The sequence below is a fragment of the Eurytemora carolleeae genome, unplaced genomic scaffold, assembly GCF_000591075.1.
Source record: "Eurytemora carolleeae unplaced genomic scaffold, Eaff_2.0 scaffold549, whole genome shotgun sequence".
Taxonomy (NCBI): Eukaryota; Metazoa; Arthropoda; class Copepoda; order Calanoida; family Temoridae; genus Eurytemora; species Eurytemora carolleeae.
In genome coordinates this window covers 162,467-181,439 of record NW_019396439.1, presented here as the reverse complement: position 1 = coordinate 181,439, position 18,973 = coordinate 162,467, and the positions used below count along the sequence as shown (strand labels likewise).

At 35.5% G+C, this 18,973-nt stretch overlaps 1 protein-coding gene across 2 annotated transcripts in view; it reads left to right on the top strand.

The window, feature by feature from the left end:
* The first annotated feature begins 2,355 nt into the window (after nt 1-2,355).
* LOC111703362 (solute carrier family 2, facilitated glucose transporter member 4) overlaps nt 2,356-18,973 on the top strand; it is a 20,710-nt gene continuing 4,092 nt past the window's right edge. Inside the window, exons 1-6 of one of the 2 annotated variants that reach the window (XM_023475280.1) lie at nt 2,356-2,506; nt 4,367-4,515; nt 5,473-5,553; nt 5,858-5,996; nt 6,870-6,988; nt 7,446-7,560. In XM_023475280.1, the coding sequence (XP_023331048.1) occupies nt 2,372-2,506; nt 4,367-4,515; nt 5,473-5,553; nt 5,858-5,996; nt 6,870-6,988; nt 7,446-7,560 (738 nt within the window). In that variant the 5' untranslated portion in view covers nt 2,356-2,371. Of the gene's footprint in view, nt 2,507-4,363; nt 4,516-5,472; nt 5,554-5,857; nt 5,997-6,869; nt 6,989-7,445; nt 7,561-18,973 lie in introns of both variants that reach the window. The other variant, XM_023475281.1, reaches the window with a different exon arrangement.

Genomic DNA, 18,973 nt, shown 5'->3' with positions numbered 1-18,973 from the left:
ATAGAGTTTATCATGATATAAACAGATATATTAATTACACGTAGATAGAGTTTATTATGATACAAATACAGATAGTTTCATTACACATAGATAGAGTTTATTATGATACAATTACAGATAGATCCATTTCACATAGATAGAGTTTATCATGATACAAATAGATAGATTCATTACACATAGATAGAGTTTATCATGATACAAATACAGATAGATTTATAACACATGAATAGAGTTTATCATGGTACAAATACACATAGATTAATTACACATAGATAGAGTTTATCATGATACAAATACAGATAGATTCATTACACATAATTAGAGTTTATCATGATACAAATACAGATAGATTCATTACACATAGATAGAGTTTATCACGATTCAAATACAGATAGATCCAGTACACATAGATTATTTTTATCATGTTACAAATACAGATAGATTCATTACACATAGATAGAGTTTTTCATGATACAAATTCAGATAGATTAATTACACATAGATAGAGTTTGATCGGTTTAGGCCGTTTTTCCATTATTGGATACAAAAGAACAAAAAAAACGTCTGTTAAGATGTTTGAGTAATATAATAATAAAAATCAAACAGAAATACTGACGAATTCGGTATTTTTAACTAGGAGTCAAGGAAACATTTGTTTGTGTATTTAATACAAACCTTTTTTTTGGGAAGATATTTAATGTCAAATATGTCACTGTTCATCAATTGGTACCTTACTTAAAACATCGGAAAGTTATTTTGCACATAAATTCAAAGTCTTGAAATTCAAACGTAAAAAATATTTTTTTGAATTTAAAATATCTCACATATTATGTATACATGTTAATAGAATATGTATAAGATTTGTATTGAGAGGGAGGGGGGGGGGGGCTTTATCAGCACATATATACATACAGAGCGTCCCATATCATATTAGATTATCTTCAAACTTTAACGACAAAATAAATCTTTAATACTCGAAAAACTTATCATTTTCCGCAAGAAAATTCTTATATAAGCCTTATATTATTTTTCAAAATGATAAATTCTAATTAAATTTTCTGATTAGTCCCGAAAATCGTAATTTAGACCCGTTCTCGGTCTAATATGATGTGGGACACCCTGTAGAATATTAGTTTTACTATTGACCGCGATTACTGTGAAACTGGCCAAAAGGGTAATTGAACTAACGTTCCAGAAGTTTCCTTTTTTCGTTTTTTAATTTACGTTTATCGATTAGTTTTCATTAAATTAACAAATATAGAGTTTCTATCTCACTTGGATTTTGGCTTTTTAAAAAGTCGGAAACCCCTTTGATTCGTTTCCATAATCTTTGATGAGTTCAAACTTCTGCATCTAAACCTTGAAATTTATTTTTTATCTTTTTTTATTCTTATTCTCGTCAAGTTAATCAACAAGAAACTAAACCATAAATAAATTGGTTAACTAGATTTCTAATATTGTATTTGGACTTTCCGTGGTTTGACTTTTAAAAATAATGATCTTACAAGGCAAGTTTTCAAGGGCTATTTACAAACACAAATTACAGATATATATTTGGAATTTAGAATTAGAGTACAATTCCTTATCTATAAACTCTACCTTGTTAAATGTGAAGTGATAAGTAGAAATTATGTCCTATTAGTTATGAAATAGTTGGGCTGGGAAAATCATTTCAATAGATTTTTTAATCTATTACTTGCAAGAATTATTCAAAATTAAAAAATAATGGTCGCCATTAATTCCTAATAAATTGAGAATTTTTAATATATGTATATCAAATATCAAACAAGTTCTTTGATTGATACAGTAAATTTAGACTTTTGAATGAGGTAGTATATTTACACATTTTAATCCAATGCAATTTTATACGCCATCTTTTTAAAATTCAGTTAAGAGTAAAACTATTAAACAATTTAACCCACCCTTCTTCCTTTATAATAATTCATATACTTTTAGCCAATAATTAATAATATCTTCATAGCTTTAGTTTCGGCTTGTATTTTATTAGAGTTCATATTACAGTGAAGATATAAGTTAAATACGGCAGAATAAAAGTATAATAAAAACCTTGATATATCAATAATCATGTCCAGGAGCTTATATAGGCGTCTTCGATTTTGATGCCACATATTAATTTAGTGTAATTTCAACAAATGTTTTTATGACACAGGGTTAAGAAACATGCATAAAGAGAGATATTTTGTTTATGTTCTTTTACTTTTAACATCCAAACTTCAGCGAATAATTGGCTAATTTTGAGTACATACATATGAGTACTCTTAACTACTCCATAGTTTGAATAGGCATACATATCTAGACTTCATTTCAAAATTGATGTAAATATATCAATTTTAGATTGTTTAAGTGAAAAATGAAAAATGTTACGGGGACGCTGGTTTTATCCATCTTTGGCGCTATCCTGGGCATGTTCTACTTCGGGTACAATACCGGGGTAATCAATGCTCCGGAGGACTCCATCAAACAGTTCATCATTGATACTCATAAGGGAATCATGATATTATAAAACAATATTATCCAAATATATCAGAATTTAAGAAAAATAATGATTAACCATAGCTTGGTCTGCCAAGCTGTTGTAAACACTTTTTTAATGAATTGAGTTGTTGCCACAAATTCAAATTTTCTTATCCCTATATTGTTGTAATCTAGAACGGATTAGGAATACCTTAGAATTCACGTGTATATATATATATATATAGACATATATATATATAGAACATGCTGCCAGCGCTCTATATAATGAATCAAAGCAAAAGGGAACGGAGTGCACAAAGAACCTAAGTAGAAGAAAGATATAACATAAATCTTATCTTCTTGTAGGTCAGTGCAGCTCACATCATTCACTCATTCATAAATAAGATTAATCTAACTAAGATCTAACTCTGTATAGCTAGTTATAAATATTTAGCTCTACACCGACAGACTAGAATATATAGTTCTTCATAGCTAAATACAATGCATAGCTCTGCAATGCTAGATGAGATAAATATCCCCGTAAAGCTAAGCAGGATAAATAGCTCCGTAAAGCTAAGCTGGCTCCTTGGCCCTGCAAAGCTAGATAAGACAAATAGCTTTGTAAAGCTATTTGTATAAAGCTAAATAAGATCCTTAGCTCCGCAAAGCAAAAATAAATAGCTTTATAAAAGTAAGCAAGACAAATAGCTTAGTAAAGCTATTTATAAAGATAACTGATTCTAGATTGTTAATAATTATATTAATAGTTAAGTAACTAATAATACCACAAAGGTTGCTAAAGCTTTATTATAGATAACGATGGATTAGAGTTTGTGGCATTGTTTATCTCTGATACATCAAGTGAGATAATCAATGCACGCTAGATAAAGTTAATAGCTCCGCAAAGTTAATAGCTCCGCAAAGTCAGTAGCTCCGCAAAGTTAATAGCTCCGTAAAGCTAAATAAGATAACTCTATAACGCTAAGCAAGACCAATAGCTTAGTAAAGTTATATACAAAGATAAATAATTCTCGATTGATTATAAGTATATTTATAGCTAAGTAATTAATAATACCGCAAAGGGTTACTAAAGCTTTAATGGAGATTACGACCACCCTGCCCCTAGAGGGTGACCATGAAGACCATGGGGTTGTAGTTCCGGTCCTGCCTGCTACTGATGTGTCTGAGAGACCTGTGGATGAAGGGGGAATGATCTGGATAGGAGAGGGCCAGGAGAAGGCGACCCTCAGACGGGGATCCTAATGTAGATCCCCCTGACCCGGAGGATAGGCCTGAGGATGCAGACGAGGACGACCTCCTGTGGATGAGACTGGGCCTCCAGTCAGACAGAGGCCGGATAGATGTAGTTATCAGTAACTGGAGAAGGATCGAGGGTCAGATAGATGTTGCCTGGCAGAGCCTACATCAAGTAATTGTAGATGCATTTCAGGGGCATATGAGGATATCTAGAGAGGAACATTATCTGAGGGTGGAGGTGGAACTGTTGACTCACATGTCCTTGCCGATGTTGAGAAGGGCGGAACTCCTGCTGTCGTTTGATACAGAGGTGGATCTGAGTGCTGAATACTAATCTCCTAAATATAAATATACAATTATTAATAAACTTGAATTGATAAATATGAACTAATCGAGTTAATTATTGCGTAGACCGAATCAAACTCGGGGTTTACAACAATATCTTTACATTCTGATGATGTAAACCTTTGACATTTAAACTTGGACTATTTGACATAACAAAATTTATAGTCTAAACTATCTAAGGTCTACGACATTGGGTTGCAATGATATAGGGATTAGAAAATCAGAGTTATTGACAAAGACTCAATTCCTTATTTCTGATGAGTTTTAGTTTATCATGAGTTTTATATAGTCCCACTACAACGTAACATTAACCAATGATGGACGGGACGCTATTTACACCCTCATAGTCTCAATGTTCGTTGTCGGCGGTATGGTTGGTGCCATGATCGGCGGGACAATCGCCGACAAGCTCGGTAGAAAAAGAGGACTTATTCTCAGGGACTAAATTCAAAAGCTTCTTCTTATTTTTAAAATGTTGGGGAGATTTTTTATTCAGTTCAGGTTTCGGGGGAAGAGATTTTTCCCTCTTCACAAATAGGCTGCCACAAACTGTTAACTAACAAATAATTTAATACAGCAAATTGGCAGGTTAATCGGATTCTGGCCTAAATTCTCTTTATACTAGTCATTGAATTTATGTGACAAATATAGGAGAGAAACCTACAGTCACTGGAATATATTTTAGAAAACTTCGCTACTAGAAATGTTCGGAATAATAAAGCGGCCGCGTTTTTATTTTCATGTAGATGCCAAGAATCCGGGGCAAAGCACCACGTGATAAATTATGTTCCTTTTTCTAGTTTTTAAATGCTTTTATCTCTTTCTACATTATTAAAGGTTGATAATAAATTAAAAATATAATTTTTATAAAAATCAAAGTGAGGGCCGGCTTTATTTTAAAACTTATTCCGGTGTCATGCATGGAGGGGACTCTTGCATGGTGCGGACTCTCCATAAAGCTTTAACCATTTCAACTCATTGTTAAACATTAAAAAGCAATTTTTTGACATTTTCCGATATTTATTTATGTATTTTGATTTTAAAACACAGTAAAAATTATCTATGTCTCGAGTAAATATTAATTGTTTGATGATTTAAAAGAAAGACGACATTCAAGAGGAAATAATTTTTTTTCCGTTACCCCCTTTAAAATACATTTAAGAACTAAATGCGTATTTAATATATGTCAACTAATAATTTTTTATGTTTTAACATTGCTTTTTATGTCTAACATTGTGTTAAAATGGTTAAAGCTTTAAGGGTAGAGTCCGCCCCATGCAAGAGTTCGCTCCATGCAGGACACCGTGACTTTGCTTAAGAACTTGCTTCCACTTTCTTGCGGTAAATTATTAAGTTTAAGTTATCATTTATTGAAGGATTTGATTTTTTTTGCAGCCAGGTTATGGGGCTTCTAGGAGGGATCATTACAGCTATATCTAAACCTCTCTTCTCATGGGAGGTTCTTTTAGTCGGCAGGTTGGTTGTATTTACAACATCTTTCAAAATTAAATTAAACATTTTTATTTTTCCCTGGTTTAGTGCATGTCGTACATCCGTAGGGTGTGCATTATTTTAGACATATTTCAGAGAAAAGAACATTTTATTGTTAATGATCATGTTTTTACTGAAACTAAGGAAGTTTCTCTTGAAATAGATTTACTTTCCACAAAAACTCGTATTTACACTTCAAATGACATCTGTACAGTGCAGGGCATGGCAACAAAATATATTTTAGGATTATATAAGAACATCTGTTCTTAAATCTTGATTTCTTGTTCAGGTTACTTGTTGGATTTACTGCTGGTTTAAATACCGTTGTTGCACCCCTTTACCTGAGCGAGATAGCTCCGGTCAACCTGAGGGGTGGTATTGGTGTACTAAATCAACTAGCAGTAACATCAGGGATATTTTTATCTCAGGTTAGTTTTTCCTTTTTAGATTCTTAGAACGTAAATTAAACTCTGATACAGTGGGACTCATAAAACTGTGAAATATTTGGACGACCTTAAAGGGACTGTAAAGGAAAAATGAAAGGGGGTATAGGCTGAAAGCTAATCACTTTAGCTCTTGATCGTGACCCATGAAAGTTTTATCTGATGTTCCTGTCTCGAGAAATTGATATAAACTGTGTTTAAATTATACGAAAGTTCATATATGTAAAATTTGGAAAATCTTAAGTTTAAATCACGTGACCAGAACTATCACCAATGGCAAAGCAGTATACTGGTCACGTGTCTCCGCCTGTATCACGTGACCACTTTACTGCACTGCCATTGGTGGAATTTCCGGTCAAGCAATACGGACGTATAAATAATATTATGAATTAAATCTATAAAAAATAGAAATAACAAGTATAAGATAGAATTGGAGTAAACCTTTCTCTGGGATATCATAGTTTTCAGATTGGTTGCTTACTTGCTGAATTTGATCTATCTAAACCAACTACTTTTATACAAAATTGTATATATATTAATTTTCGTATAAATTTGACAACGTTGTAAATCAATTTCTCGAGTTAGGAACATCAGATATAACGTTCATGGGTCGAGATCGAGAGCTAAAGTAATTAGCTTTCAATTATTATAAATACTTGCCATTTTCATGAAATGAAACAGTTCAAAATAAAATTTTGGTTTTTTTGTTTTACAGCAAATTAGTTGCCACTTTTTCATTTCTTTTCAGTTTTTGTGTTTTGTAAATAGTTTTTTTTCACACTTATCTCTTGTATGAACCGAAACTTAAAAAAGCTTGATTATAAACTTACTTTAAATATTAAATTTAAATACGTTCAGATTTTAGGATTATCTGAAATTCTTGGTAATGAGGCGGGATGGGCGTGGTTGCTGGCGATTACCGCCTTTCCCCCCGCCCTTCAGCTGATCCTCCTAATGTTCTGCCCTAGATCTCCCAGGTTAGTAAAGTGATTATTGTGTGTTCCAATAATAGTAAAAATAATAAAAATCATTATGAATCAGGGATGTCCCCACAGAACAGAGATCTATTCTCTTTGGATGTCCCTCTTTAAATGGAAAGTCACTCGAAATTACGCTTACAGTCCCTTTACCTCATTATTCTTTATCTAGAAAATTTAGTTTGAAACTAATGTTGAATTCTTTCCTTATTTAAAACTCATCCTTCTGGTTTAAATCTAACTAGACCCCTCTCCCCATCTTCCAGGAGTTCTAGAAGGTTTTGGAAGTTTTACATTTTGTTTTCCTTATTGACAAATTTTTGCATAAACGGTTTTCTGTGGCATACTTTCAGATTAAAAGCCACGGTAAGGAATGGCTATTATTACTGAGAAGTGCGATAAATTATGATTATGACAAGAGGATCCCATGAATCAGTATCAATTTAATTATGTTTAGATATGTGTACATCAGTTTAGAGCAGGAGGATGAGGCGAGGACAGAGCTGTATAAGCTCAGGAAGGATGACGATGTTGTCAACAGTGAGATTAGAGAGATGTTTGAAGAAAAACAGGTAGAAATCTCAGGAAAGTAATTTAGTTTTCGCCATTAACTCTTATTTTCTAATCCCTATATCTTTACAGCTCGATTTCGTAGACTTTTAAAATTTTAAACTACAAGTTAATTATGTATTATGTATTCGAAACATTGAGTTTGTGGCAAAAACTCGATTCCTTTAAAAAACATTTAGGAAATCTTAGATTAATTTAAAGTTATCTGTAATCCTTTAAATCTATTTTTCGCTCTTGTTAGATTTGACAGCTTTAGATAGATCTCCTCTGTTCCTTTAAATTCTATTTATATTTATGGGCTGAAAAAGAATAGTTCTCTTACCATGTTTATAAAGCTAAAAGGAAACCTGTTAACTGATTCTTGTCAATTAGGTTTTATCAGTTTTCTTAAATCCTGTATGTGTAGACTGAAAGGAAACCTTTTCATCAGTCTTTTATATACAATGTACCAGCTAAAAAACCCGGCGTTGCCCGTGGAATTAAAAAAAGGAATTTTGAAGAAATTTTTTTAGCCTTTGCCCTAGTGTGCCGTTTGGCTATCTATAGCTAACATATAAATATATATTAATTCTATTTTTTGATTGAATAATAAATTGATTATTATATAAATATATATGTATGAGCGAAGAGCTTTATGTTATAGATATATATTAGTTAGGGATAAGAGTAATTCTTTATTTCCATACAGGAACGTTTTAACTGTTTCTTTAAGAGTTTCTTTTACTATATATTTAATATAATATAGAAGGGACCCTTACATTTTTAGGCTCACACCTTCAGACTCACCCTTAACAATTCCCTATTATAGGGAGTGACCGGCAATGTATGATGGCTGAACTGAGTATGCAGTATTGTAGAAAATCTTTTTAGGGTTCATTTAAGATATATAAAACGTTTCCACGAGTGCAAAGTAGACGTTCAAAATCATGAATTCGGGTGGGTGAGTTTTCAGAATTGGATTTTTTTAAAATAACGATTAACGAAGACGCAAAAAAAGTAAAAATTATACTGAACAGACTCTACCTGAGGAGTACAGAAGGCTGTGGAAGTAAGAAAGAGGAAGAGATAGGAAGTAGGAAGTAGGGAGGTGAACTAGATGGAACTAACTAGGGTGGTGGAGATATTACAAGAAGTGCTGTAGCCTTTATTCCAAATGAAAACGGAAGCTGAGTTGTCGACCCAGATTTTGACTGATTTGTTTTTGCACCAGGGACTACCACTAGATAGGATAAGTAGTGGTCCAACTAATTCTAAAGCTGACATAGCTCTGTTGAGCTTCCTGGTGGAAGAAGTGGCTCTGCCCAGGTTGATAGCACGAGACCAGGGGAGATAGACCCACCAGTTGTCTGTAACGGCTCCAACACCCAGTCCAGGCGAGTCCATGGAGCCCCCCGCTGCATCACAGTAAACGTTAATAGCCCATGAAGGTAGTTTAACGTCTGGGTCTGGAATTGAAATGTTATTTGGGCATAGTCTTAACATTGTGTACCAGAAGAACAGTTGCTGTTTGCATTGGCTAGATAAGGTTAACTCTTCATCTTTGTTAGTTGAAGCAGAGTTAAACTTAAGGAGGTGATGAAAGTTGTATTTGCCAAGGGGGATAAGGGGTCTGATGTGTATAAGTTTCCCGACTATGGACCAAATTTTTAGCTGAGTAGTTGTCTCTGACTCAATTAAGTTTTTTAAGTCATGTAAAAGACGAATGTGCTTATCTTGGCTCAAGGACCAGGTCCAGGAAACAGTATCATAGCGAATTCCTAGGACCAAGCCAGAAGTAGAAGGGCTAAAGGACTTGTCAGGGTCGTCTCTAGGTGCAAGTTTGACACCTAGTGCTGCAGCTACTTTTGTAAAGGTGAAGTCGAAGTATTCCAAAGATGAGGAGCTTGTTGGTGCGGCAGCACAGCAGTCATCTAAGTGTTGTACTGTTTGGCTTTTAGGGAAGTTTGATTTGACAAGCACTATGTGTAGGACCGCTTTGGCCAGCCTATCAAATAAGCCGGCGCTACTGGCGCAACCGAAGATGAGACAGAGTTCTTTAAATGCTTTCCCAGCCCAAGTAAACCATTGCAGATCAGTGTCCTCTGGGTGCACTGCTAAATGTTTGTAAGCGTCTGCCCAATCGATTTTGCACATTTTTGCGTTTTTGCCAACAGTACGTAGCACCCTGAGCCAGGCGGTGGTAGAAGACATAGTGGTCGGAAAGTCTGAAGGATTAATACCTTCATTGACAGATGAGCCTAGGGGAGCGCTTAAATTAAGTATGATCCTGACAGAACCATTTGGTTTTGGTTTGGTCATGATACCTGAAAATTTGGCATTAGTAGGGACTTGGTCCAAAGGAACTGGTCCATACGCAAATCCTTTTTTGAGCCAATCAGCAATGGCATCACTGACTTGTGGTCCATCTGTGTAGGCACTTGGTGCATTAGTAGCGAAAGTTGGTTGTCTGAAAGTTCCATTGCAACCAATTTTTGCACCATATTTAAGATCATTGTGTATTGCCATTGCAAGTTTTAGGTTAGGAAAATTAGTCTCAATTAGTAGATGCAACAGTAAGTCCGGGTTGACGGAAGATTTTGCTGGATGTAACAAGTTTATTGGAAAGGCGCTCCAGAAATGAGCTGGAGCAGTAGAGCGGTAGTTCGTTAAGGTGGGTAAGTTATGCTTTGGTTTGAAAGTCTTGTTTTGTGGAAGATCGGCGATTTTAGTCAACAAGATTTGATCGGTTAGGTGCTTGAGCTTGGAGAAAGTCGACAAGGTCTGGGGACTGAATTCTGTCGATAAAGGTTATGCTACTATAATAGATAGAAAGGAAGCGAACGAACTTAAACATGCTAGTACAGGTTATAGGTTATGCTACTAAACAAAAAATGGAAAAAAGAAATAAAAACTCACTATTTTATAAAGAAGAGTTTGTAGATTGTTTTGACAATGCCGCGAATAATTTTTAGTAAATTTCAAGAGAAAAGAAATTACGACGACATTTAAAGTCCGCAATACAGGTCAATGTAGGTTTATCTGAATTATAAACTGCATTTGTTAATAAAGTGTCAATTTGATACATTACATGATTGTGTCGAAGATTAATTTATATTTTGTAAAAATATAATAATTTAATAAGGAGAGAAAAGAGAGTAAGACGACGTTTGAAAACGGAGGCAATTAACTTTTTTGGTAATCCTAGAATTTAAAATATATAAGATCCTTACGTAAGTATAATATTAGAACCATATAACGATATTGGCAATAAAATTATTGTTATGGTGTAACAGGTAGAAGTATTAAAAATTTGAACCTAAAATTTTATCATAACAGTACATGTATTTTGATTATTACTTTATTAAAAAAAAAATATTTTTTCAAAGTTCTCCAAAGGCGTATAGCAGAAAGATTTAATCTAAATTATTTTATTTAAAAAATTGTTTTAAAGTTCTTCAAAGGCGTATAGCAGTAAAGAATTAATGTAAATGCACAGGAATAGCTAAGAAAGCTCCAGCTGCACTGCAAGTAGAATAGCTAAGACACCATATCGGTCAACACTGTATTGATCAACGAGGTTATAAATGTACTGCAAGTAAAAATAGTTAAGAAAGCTCCAGGTGTACTGCAAGTAAAATAGTTAAGAAATCTCTAGATGTACTGTAAGTAAAAATAACTAAGAAAGCTGCAGATGTACTGCAAGTAAAATAGTTAAGTAGTTTATTGTTTGCTCCCATAAACTTCAAATCCAGGTTCTTGTATAGGTGATTTCTGGTCTTGGGCATGTGTTTCCACCAGTCCTTCAGATTAGCTAGAGGGTACCGCTGGAAGCGAGCAGGATGGAGCTTCTTGAACCCATTATCTTTTGCCTTTTTGTACGAAGTGGTCTTAGGTTTCCTGTCTGGGTTAAAGTTGGTAGAGAGGTCGCCTTCGATAGCCTTAAGGTTTTGTCTATCAAACTTCGCTAAGCATAGAAGATTGTCCAAGGAAATAGCGTTGAAAGCAGTCTTATTTTGAAGTCCAAGGGGTCTCTTTTCAACCGGCCAGATATTTCGCAGGACGCTCCAATTTGTAGACTCATCATCGGAACTAGAAGAGCTAGAGGAGTCATTACTGGAGCTGCTAGAGGGAGAAGTAGAAGACTGAGAAGAGACGGTTTTGGACTTTTTGCTTTTCTTGGATTTTTTCTTAGATTTTTTGGAGGGTTTTGAGCTGCGAGGGTTGGCAGGGTTGGAATAAGCGTTAAGAAAGGCTAGTTGAGAAGCTGTGAGTGGAGGTTGTTGGTTCACACTAGGCAAGGTTGGTTGTGGGTTGGAAGGGTCTGAACTAGGTGGGTGGCTTATGCTAGGTAAGGTTGTTAGTGGGTTGGAGGTGGCTAAACTAGGGATAGTATTGCTAGAGACCGGGATAGAAGACAAGTTAATATTGTCAGAAACCATGGTGGGGTTGACATTCACATTGTTAGAAAACTGCACAGTTGGTTGAGAGTAAACATGTGCTGGATCAAGGAGCTCTTGTTCAGAGTCTGGGTCGGAAACAGGATTGCTAACAAAAGTTCCTCGGCTAGGGCCAGTGTGGGAATCTAGTAACAAGCACAAATTAGCGCAAGCAAAATATATGGCATGAGACCATTAAGGCTGTAGTCCAAAATGAAAGGCAAAATTGTTATGCAATTTTCAAAAATTTAGGCTAAAGCTGGGTATTAAAATTATCAAGAATTGAGACATAAGGTAAGATTTGAAGTCAGGTAAGAAATTATTTAATGAAAAAAAAATAATAAAAATACCTAGCTCTCTTTGCAGAACTCTGGCAAGGTGAGCTGGGTCAGTAGCGACACTGTGTAACGAATCACTGTCGCTGCTAAGGTCTTGATCTGCCCCTATACAATTATAGGTAAGTGCTAAAAAGGGATTATTAAATAATAAAATTATAAAACCAAACGTGGTTGATTTATGCTAAAAATAGGTAAACTAGTAAATAGAATTATTTGCTGAAGGAAAAAGGGGAGACTTAAAAGTATGATTACATGGCATAAAGTGAAAGACCTACATAATCAAAGGGAGAGACCTCCAATGGCTTTCGCCATTGCTAGCCTTCTGGTTCTAGGGAGTTTTAGGTAGGTTTGGAAGGCGTTACTGGACCATCTGCCTACTAGTTTGATGTCTGAATCTATGAATCCCAAGTTCCCAAGGATAGATGGGATGCCAGCTGGAAATGAGTGTCCAGAGATGTAGCCAAAGGACGGATCAATGTATTTGGAAAGCCAGAGTTTCAAGTGAGAGTTAAATTCCAGGCTTGAGTAGGGAGAGCCATCAGCTAGACTAAAGAAAGGTAGGGTTTGGCCGGGTGTTGGGTTGGACTTAACTAAAGCTATATAAGCTTTGACAGGACAGAGGTCTGTGTTGGTAGGAAAAATGTCCACTATATCTAAGGTATGCGGGCGGCCGGCTTTAGGACTCTTGACAGTGATAGAGAGGATAGAAATAGAAGAATTGTTGTGGATGAAAGGCTTGAGGGTGACATCGTTGCCAAGTAGGCAAAAGTCAGGGTCAAAAGTACGTTTGGTTTTGGACAAGAGTTCAATGATTCTGAATGAGCCGTGAAAGGCCAAAGTACAAAGGAGCCAGGTTAGGCGTTTGTCAAGTTTAGAAAAGGGAGAGTTGTTAATTTCAAGTTTGAGAATCCTAAGGATGGTTGGGGAAATCGGCAGTCTAGTAGGTTTATGTTTTGAGGAGATGGAATCCAAGTGTGATTGACCTTTCAACACTTGAGAGATAAGGTCAGATCTAATTAAAGGAATGTCAACACCCTTAGATAAGTGTACTTGTCGAAGCCCAGATAAATAAGAGCTAATTGTAGAAGATTTGACACCACGGTCAAGTAGCCAAGCAGTAAAAGTAAGAATATCAGCATTAGTTAGGGGTAACGAGAAACGTGAATTGGTTTCTGTACAACATCTATAAAGCATTTTCTGGGCTGTGTGGTAAACTGACCAAGTTTGTTTTGTAAGTGAGTAGTTAGCAGCATGGCTTAAGGTATGCATAAGATGTTGAGGAATGGGACAATGGTCAAAGGATGAGGGACTGAAGAGGCCATTAGGACCATATTTGGAGTTTCCTCGAACTGCCTTTGGTGCCAAAAAGGCACGAGTGCCTAGAAAAGGAAAAGATAATTGTGGGACAAACAAACCCACTAAGGGAAAAACCAAATTCACTAAGAGATAAGGTAAATACACAAAGGGACAGGTAAATCCATTATGGGACAGGTAAATCCACAAAGTAGTTAAGTAATATAATAAGGGGAAGAATAAATCCACTGAGGGACAAACAAACCCACTTAGGGAAAGAACAAATTCACTAAAAGATAAGGTAAATCCACTAAGGGACAGGTAAATCCACTATGGGACAGGTAAATCCACTTATGGGACAAGGTAAGTAGTTAAGTAATTTAATATGGGAAGGAAAAAATCCACTAAGGGACAAGGGAAATCCACTGAGGGACAAAAGAAATCCACTGTGGGAAAAACCAGATTCACTAAGGGAGAAGGTAGACCCACTGGGGGACAAATTAAAACTACTGAGGGAAAAAATAAATCCACCAAGGGACAAGGTAAATATAATGTAGCACTAATCAAAGTTGTTGTTAATAATTTAATTAAATGCTCTGTCGGACTATTCAAATAAGGTTGTTGAAAATTAAATCCACAGAGGGACAAGTACAGCAAACAAAATTATGATTAAGAGCAGAATAAGTTAAATAAAAATATTAAGTAGCATAACTAAAAAGTAGCATAACTAAAAAGTAGCATAACTAAAAAGTAGCATAACCAAACTAACCTTGAAGCACAGAGGTATGAGACACCAGAGGAGCCGGAGGCCAGGCTATAGGCGGAGGTTTCGACTTCAGGCCGGTCGGGCCCACACTGAGCAGGTATTCACATTGTTGGTTGTAGGTTGCGAAGTTTTGCTTAGAATCTGGTAGAGTAGCTGAAGAGAGCATAGAACTCAAGGCGAAACGTAAGTCGGCACCAGAAGGGAGGCTAGAAGAGTCGAGCCAGGGGGAACCAGGCAGGAGGATGGGGACGATAGGAAAGCCCCATTGCCTGTTTAGTGGCGGAGCCGCAGCTCTAGGTCCCATAGGGAGCTCAAAGGTCCCTAGTTTAATAGCTGGAAATCTGGGGTCATCGTGGAAAGGGAACAGGCTCTGCAGTCTAGTCTCATCTGAAGGGGACAGGGTTAGAATTATTTTCACGAACGAGTCGGTGGTGGGATAGATATGAGCCCTAATGCAGAAAGGAGTTATCCCGAGGTTAACGAGGCTAGAAGCAGGCAAGGGAACGTTGTTCTGGTTGAAGGAGTGAGTCAGGGCGGAGCTAGGCACATAATTAGAAACTAGGGAGCTGTTAGGGAAGTGGAAAATGCTAAGGTCGGGGAGGCTGAGAGATAAGGTGACTGGGGTAGTAGTGGGCCAGTACAGGGCTGCATTGTAGTTCCTGTTGTTGAAAAGGGAGCCGATGAGATTGAAAGCTCCATTGAGGACACGCTGGTTGTCCGGACTGAGGGAGAGAGTGAAGGCGCCGTAGGCCCCTAGGTTCCAACCAACACCCGCTAGGAAACCAGGAAGGTCATTAACGGCATTTAAACTGAGAGCTCGCAACTCCGCAAGGGTAAGGTCTGAGGGATTATCAAAACCGATACTGCGGATTAAAGGGGTCTTCCTGGGTCTAACCATCCTGTGTAAAGAGAAAGTTAATAAACAGGAAGAAAGTTTCCAAGAGGATAAACGCAAAAAGAAAAGGAAATGAAGAAAGTTAATAAACAGGAAGAAAGTTTCCAAAAAGGAAACCGCAAAAAGAAAAGGAATTGAAGGAAAAAGATAATAGATTGTAGGTTATAACTAGTAGAGATTCAAATATTAAATTTGCTCACAATATTTAAATGACATTGGAGTTAAGCGAGGAACAGGTAGAGAAAGAAATAAATAACTTTAGAAGAACTAATTGAACAAGTGTTAGAGGAAAAAGAAAGGAACGTGAAGCAAATTGATAATAATAATATTATAATCTACGTAAAATGAAAAGCAACAGAAAATAAGTAATAAGTAATAAATAATAAACCTAGCAGTGAAAAATATTAATAATATTATAAATCACGTAAAATAAAAGCAAAAGTAACAGAGAATAAATAACCAAATTGACTAAAGGTTAAAGCTTAAATAAATAAATTAAACAATTCAAATACACCTAACAATATAATTGAATTGATAAAACTAATTTTAGAACCCACGCAAAATAAAAGGCAAAGGTATCAGAAAATAATAAATAGTAAATAATAAATAATTAAACCTAGCAGAGATAATTTGTCCAGTAAACCAGATCACATGGACTAAGCGTCGATTCCACGTTGCCTTTGCAACCTTGACGTGGATATATCGTCGTATATTATCATGTTTAACCTCTTATCGACGTGGGATCGCACTATTTGTGGCGCTGTTACAACGTCGCATTAGAAAACGTTGTATCGACATCGTCCTCAACATTGTCATGACGTCATTTTTGAAATTTTCCAACCTTTAAATTTTTAACCTTCAAATGACGTTGAATCGACATGTCAGCCACGTGGATAACCTTTGAGCGACTAAATTTCAACCATGTATCAACGTCAGGGCAACCTTATTCTGACCATAAATCGACCTCTAATAAACTATTGATTAACCCTAAAAATGTACACTGTTTATTTTTATTTGTACTTGCCGTGTCAAAATACAGAGATACAGCACAATAATTCCCGATATTAGAAGTATTTTGACAGTAGAGTGAGGTATCCATGTTCTCAATGTGATTATGCCGCAACTACAGCAGCTTCTCTGAAGATCCATGTAGAAAATAGACATGAAGGGGTGAGATATGCTTGTTTGCAATGTGAATTTGCGACAACTACAGCTTGTAACTTGAAGAGTCATGTTAAAAATAAACATGAAGGAGTGCGATATCCATGTCCTGAATGTGAGTTTGTTTCAACTACAGCAAGGTACCTGAAGAAACACGTAGAAAATAAACATGAGTGAGATATAGAGTATGTTTTAAATTTAACTAGCAATCTGAGGAGTCAGATCAGAAAAACGAATTTGTATCATTTATCCCTCTTTTAAAAATTAAGTAGTTAACTAAGTTAAACTTTAGCCAAATGTAACAAGAAGACTCATGTAGAAAACAAACACATAAATAAACGACATCGATCAATCTGAGGAGACGGATCAGAAATAAACATGTTTGTTAATTTATTCCTATTTGATAATTTGTGAATCAAAAAATTCAAATGTTGTTGTTGCTCTTAAGAATTAAAACAATTGTTGAATATTTCTTGTATTTTAACATTTTTGATTTAAACAGTTCAAACTTTTATTTACCCTAATGCGTAAAGAAACAAAGTAAGATCTTTTAATTTTCATTTATTGGGAACAGATTTTTATTCATAAAATACTTGAATTATTAAATTGAACCCTTGAATAACGTTTGACTTTATTAGATCCTTGACATTGATTCTTTCGATCCATTTAAGAAAATTTTGATTTTTTGTTTTTGTTTATTTGAACTTATTAAAAGCAGTAAATGTTGCCTTTTCTGTATTTCATTAAATATCATCAATTTATTTTTTAGATAAAATGGCAGAGAATATGAAATAAATAATTAGATGTCAAGGACTCCGAGATAACCTCTACTGTTGTTAATATACTTGAAAATACAGAAATACAAGGTAAACTTGGTAGTATATATAAAAAAATCTATTAGAGATGCAACTGTTGTGTTTTAGAAGGAGATAGAGTAGGGGAGAACATTCGGATGTGCCAAATTGTCCAATGCATGCAACAAATGTTGAAATCTAGTATTTCAAATCTCTCTGTAAATACTAAAATTTTTACTAATTAATCTGTTTTTTGCGTTTTGAATTTCTTTCTTTAAATTTTTAGTTTTAAAACAATATTTAGAATAGAGGATTCTTGGCTAGTAAGAGGGAGGGATAGCAACAAGTAGAGAAACCAAGAACCTTGGTAATTAATTAGTGGCCAATAAACTATAATAACATATAACATGGAATATAAATCAATGAAAAAAGGAAAGAACCAGTAAGTAAAGATCAGTAAAAATGAAGATCAACCAATTCGAGGGAAGATCAATAAAGCATAGATCAATTTAGCCATGGAACAATTAGTTAAGGATCAATAAATGTTTATAATGATCAAACAAAATCGAACCAACAACTTTAGGTAAAGATCAATTAGCCCGATGTAACATAAAGTGAAGATCAATAAATGATTATAATGAACAATACAACAATAAGATCATAAGAGATCAAAAACCACCAACAAGTGGAAGTACAGATGTATAAAAGTTTCATTGCAAATGAAGGAGTAAAAATCAAATATTACAATGAAAACCGTAACTAAAAAAAAACATGAGAAAAAAGACTAATAAACACAAGTAAGTGAGTGAAAAATAAGTGTAAGATCAAGAACAAAAATAAATCCTGTGAATAAATAAAAAATAAACGCTAATAAGAACAAAAAATAAACCGTGTGAATAAATGAAAAATAAACGCTAATTAGAGGATCAAAGGATTAATTATAGGTTAATGGCTGCTGAACCTGGGGTGCTTTTGGAAGCAGTGAGTGTTTCTCGACATGAGCCATTTGTTGCAGGCATGTGCGTAATCTTTCCCACTCTTGGTATCTCTGCAGCCGATGGATGAGGACGGATTCCTGCATGTTCAAGTATTGTAGTTGAAGCATATGGGGTTTCCAAGGTGGAGAACAACGTTGATCTTGGACTTGTTTGTGGTAGGGTTAGAGGAGCCAGGTCTAGAATTCTGAACAAACCTAGGTTTATTAGTTGAGTCTGAGTCCGATCTGGGGAGCCTGGAGAAGACAGGGACGGAGCTGTTATAACCTTAGGAGGTGAGAATTGATTTTAAAATTTCCTCCTGCTCCTGATGGCTCATGATTACATCTTTCCTGATGGCCCTGGTGGCATTCTCCCTGAGGACCATGTTGAAGAAACTTGAGATAACAGAGATCCTTTCTGACATAGTGGGTGCGGCTGAAGCATAGTTGTATTTGTTTACAAGCCTCATGATAATCAAACCAGTGGGATCATAAGGCCAGATGTGCATGAGAGCAGTAGAGTAGTTCAGGAGACCATCAGAGATTTGAGATAGGCTAGTAGGATTCTCCCAGGCATAGTCGAGTGTGGATACGATGCCTTCTTCCTCATGTTTCTCTATCTTTTTCACAGGTTTGTTGGCAACATTCACGTTGGAGGACAGGAACATCTTGAACTGTAAAGACTTGGTACGGTCGTGGAGACCTTGAATAGTTTTCTGAGTGAGTTTATTGTTTGCTCCCATAAACTTCAAATCCAGGTTCTTGTATAGGTGATTT